Source organism: Poecilia formosa, unplaced genomic scaffold (assembly GCF_000485575.1).
Source record: "Poecilia formosa unplaced genomic scaffold, Poecilia_formosa-5.1.2 Scaffold228, whole genome shotgun sequence".
Classification (NCBI taxonomy): domain Eukaryota; kingdom Metazoa; phylum Chordata; class Actinopteri; order Cyprinodontiformes; family Poeciliidae; genus Poecilia; species Poecilia formosa.
This window is the reverse complement of record NW_006800167.1, coordinates 882023-886322: the sequence shown is the minus strand read 5'-3', so window position 1 is coordinate 886322 and position 4300 is coordinate 882023. Positions and strand designations below refer to the sequence as shown.

The window sequence follows — 4300 nt, the reverse complement described above, 5'->3', positions numbered from 1 at the left end:
TTTCATTTTTATTTAAACTTTTATTTTATAAATATAAATCCAATCAGAATGCTAACAAAAAGCGCCATCACAATTATTAAAGATGATCTACAGGTCGATAACGGGACTGAATCCGCCGTCTTGTGGAAATAAGGCTCCTTCATAATCTAAATAGAAACATCATCCCGGTAATGTCCCCATGTGTCCGTCCTATTTCACCCTCCCCAGGTCCGGTGGTCCTGAGCAGCTCGGCCCAGCTTGTCGCCCCTGTCCTGGTCGCCCGCGGAACTCTGTCCATCACCACCTCTGAGATCTACTTTGAGGTGGACGAGGATGACCCTGCCTTCAAACGGGTCGACCCGGAGGTAAGTAACCTGCATGGAGCGGGCGGAATGCTTTCTGTTGTTCTTCCTGTAAAGGAAACAAAAATCCTGCTGCACTCGATTATTTATTCGCCGTTTTGACGATATTTTGTTTTGCAGAGAGAAATCCGAGTTTGTGTGTGTGTGTGTTATTATTATTATTATTATTATTATTGTTATTTGTACTTTTTTGGTTTGCGTGCGCTTTTAATTTTTATAATTACTAGGTTACTCCTCAGATAACTTCTCAAGCGCATATTTTAAGCCAGCTATGGTTTATTATTTAAAGGGGTTTGCATTTTAAAGAAAACATACACGGGTTTACAGATATTAATTTTTTTATGTATTGTAATTTTTTTCCATACTATTCATATTTATTTTTAATAAATGTTTAAATATGAATCGCTCTGCATTATGCCTTTGCATCAGGCCTTCTAGGCTACCGTTCAGTTGGTTTTTTTTTTAAAAAAGTGGGGGACACAAGTATATGAAACAGCTCGTTTTATTATCTCTTTAAATTAGATCAAAGACAGAAATAATAATAATAATAAAACAGATCACAGATGTTATAATCCAGTGTATTTCAAGTGCATTTTTTTTCGAATTAAACTGTAATATATATATATTTATATATATATACCATATATAGGCTATCATTTTCTTTTTTCTTTTTTTTTTAAATCACGTTGGCCTATAAGAATGATGAAGGAAAAACAACTCGAGTACTTTTAAATAATCATTCAAGTAACGCGATGGAATGTTTTAGATGTAACAAATGTCGCACGCTTACCATCAAAATGTAAACTCTTTAAAAATAATAATAGAAAATGTCCATTGAAACAGGTGAGTCAGACTACCACTGATGCAAGAATAAATTAAAAACGTTTCTAGCAGATAAAGAAAAAGTTCAGATTTAAACAGGTGGATCCTATTTACTTGTCACAGAACAACATTCACAATCTCAGATCACTTGATTCACAATCTATGAATGTATTTACAGTATAATAAAATGTACAGATGTGTGTGTTTATTTATTTATTTATTTATTCATAGTTTGCTATGGGGTTGTATTCTAAAGCATTTGGGAAAATGTTGGATTTTATCAGTCGTGTGGTGCGGAAAAGGAATAATAATAATAATAATAATAATAAAATCTCCTGTGGCCTTCCGGATTAACTAACAAAAGTGTTATTACACTTCTGAAAAGTGTAATAACACCCCCAAAGATGAACAGGAATAATTACAATTGATACTGTTAGAAAAGAAAGACCGTAGTGAAAAAAGCTAGGCCAAAAATATTTTAACAGAGGACAGTCACATTTCACAACAACTGTTTGGCAAATTTTCTCTGTCCTTTTATGAGCTCTTTAGACCTCTGACACATTTTTAAAAGGAAGTAAATCAACATATATATATATTTATTTATTTTTTTTCTTTTGTGTTACCTCAGAGTTTCTCCAAGCTTTTGGGGTTGGTCAGTATTTCTCTTGCCAGTCGCCAAGTCTGTTTGGCTGCGTTCTCTAGAGCTGAGTGCGGTTTTCCTTGAAACAGGTCTAAATTAGGCAGAAAATAATGCGGGCACCTCCTGCACTGCAAACACGAAATAAGCTGCAATAGTATCCCGTTCAGGCGGTCGCCCAGGCAGTTTTCGTCCCAGTCCGACTCCCGGGGATGTTTCTCACACTCGTAGGAAACCAAAGTTTTCATGTGGTAGTTGTTCAGAGGCTGTCCCGGCAGCTCCAGGTGACGGTCTCGCAACGCCTTGAGGACCGACAAGCATTTCTTCCTGCACCCGCCCAGGAGGAGCCGGTTCTCGGCCTCGGCGAACTGCAACACCCAGGCGTCGCTCTCTGCCGAGCTCTGCTTGCCGTTCAGCGAGTAGCATTCTTTGGATAACAGATTGAAACCCTCCGCCTTGACTTCTGCAACTCGGTTGGGTCCCGGCCAGGGTATGTGCGGCAGAGGCCAGTGCGCAGCGCTTCGCGGCCAGATGCCAGTGCACTTGAAAGCAGGCGTTATTTGCACAACGTATCTGTCTCTTATGCGCAGCTTTACCTCGCTCGTGTCAGCGACCATTTTCACAACATCTCTATAGCTGCATTTATCCACAGCCTGGGCCACCAGCGTCTGAAATCTCGACCGGATCTTGCGCGCAGAGAGGTAGCCGGAGGCGGTGATGAACTCGACCCACAGAGACATGCTTCTCTTGCGGCCGTCGCTGAGCTTGAGGACGGCGCAGCCCGGCAGAGAGCCGTCATCTACGAAGTTGAATACTCCCATCTGATTCAGATAGAGGACGACCTCAAACTCGGTGGGAGAGATGACCTCCAGTCCCTCGAAGCGGTTATCCATCTCGCTGAGGGAGCTGATGAAGCGCGGCTCCTGCACCTCCACCTCCTTCAGCACATCCGACACCACCTTGCAGACCTCGCGGATGGTCTTGGAGATGGCCGCCTTCCGAGATTGACATTTCTCGTTGTAGTATTTGTTGAGGTGATACACTAACTTTGCCTGGGCGGCTATCATATTAGGGCAGAGATCCGGGTTATACACCGGAGTCTCGCAGTAAGCCGAGGGATCCAACGCGGCTGTTTGTACGGGAGCCAATTTTAGAGAAGAAGGAAAGCAATCTAAAAAGAAAAAAAAAAGTCAGTTTATTAAATGGCGATGTGCTCAGAGCACATGCGTTTTAATCATAACAGTCACAGCTGTTGTGCCGTAAACTGCATTGAAGTGCTCAAAACAAGTTCTCAAAATGATCCGAATGACGTGATTTAAAGTCCATTTGCACTTCGGTCAATAGCGGGAAAATGTCTCTTTTTGCTCTGACCGCCGTGCCAGTTTGGAGTCCGCGTAATTGCGCTGAGTGCAGTGTGCCCTCTCGACGCAGATGGCTGGCGTTGCTGTGTTTTACAACAAGGAGACACACACACGCACACTCTTTATTATGAGGGAGGAGTTGAGATCAGGATGTCCAATCGCTTTCCAAAGCGTCACAGCAGTTTATGGGAAACAAATTCATCCCCGACTGTTAGCCTATATACGAATGAACAAACAGTACAGTTACTGATTTTAAAGCGAGGGACGGCGGAACACCTACACGTTTGGATTTATCGATATTAATATTATATTATTCATTTATTGTACTAGTTCGACATTAATCCGTTTTTTTTTCAAACCTCTGTATTAAAAAATAACGAACAGTGGATGTGCTTAGGTTGTTTAATACCGCTAACAAAATTATTAATGCAATTAAAAAAAAAACAAAAAAAAAAACAAAACAACTTTCCAGCCGTGTACGAATTTACATTATTCCACTGAAGGATTTGTAACTAAATATAATAAGGGAGATTATTCTAAAGTACGTGGCCTTAAAAATACGTTTTTTTAAAAAATTAAGTATTCACTATAAGGTTTATTCCCTCTTAAATGTTTTAAGCACTAAAGGTAAAAGTGTTTTTGTAGTTTGTATTTATTTCTAATTCATGATTTAGTAATTTATCGAACACCCTCAGGATGAACGGGATTTTATAACTTGGGCTATGAGCCGCTAAATTTCTAACTATCTTTGGTGATGTATGTATGTATGTATTTATTTATTTATTTATTTATTTATTTATTTATTTATTTATTTATTTATTTATTTCGCTTTTTTGAATGTTTTTAAAACACTTCCGTTTTGTTTAAAAGAGCTATTCATGAGACTGATTTCCTTTTTGTGTTGTTCAATGAGAAGCAGTGTTTCTGTATTAACATGCAACTGTATTTTGCACAGTTACAATTTTATTTACTAAAAGGAAATTTGCAATTTAAATATTTTTGTTAAAATGATCTGATTTTAGTAGCATGAGAAAAAAACAATTTAAAATAATTTATCTGCAAACTATTTGAAATCTTTATTTTATTGTGAAAATTTCATTGCAAAACTGAAGTACTGTATATATATATATATATATATA

The 4300-nt window shown here is 38.6% G+C and overlaps 2 protein-coding genes across 5 annotated transcripts in view; one reads left to right on the top strand and one right to left on the bottom strand.

Annotated features, from left to right (window-relative positions):
- Positions 1 to 4300, top strand: part of LOC103149466 (neurobeachin-like) — a 218122-nt gene that overhangs the window by 150787 nt on the left and 63035 nt on the right. For all 4 annotated transcript variants that reach the window (XM_016679957.1, XM_016679956.1, XM_016679955.1 and 1 more), the window contains one exon: positions 208 to 344. In XM_016679957.1, coding sequence (XP_016535443.1) covers positions 208 to 344 — 137 coding nt within the window. The remainder of the gene's footprint in view (positions 1 to 207; positions 345 to 4300) is intronic.
- Positions 1003 to 3264, bottom strand: mab21l1 (mab-21-like 1). The gene has a single exon (XM_007568655.2). It carries the CDS (start codon positions 2865 to 2867, stop codon positions 1788 to 1790), a length of 1080 nt encoding a protein of 359 aa, XP_007568717.1. The 5' UTR covers positions 2868 to 3264; the 3' UTR covers positions 1003 to 1787.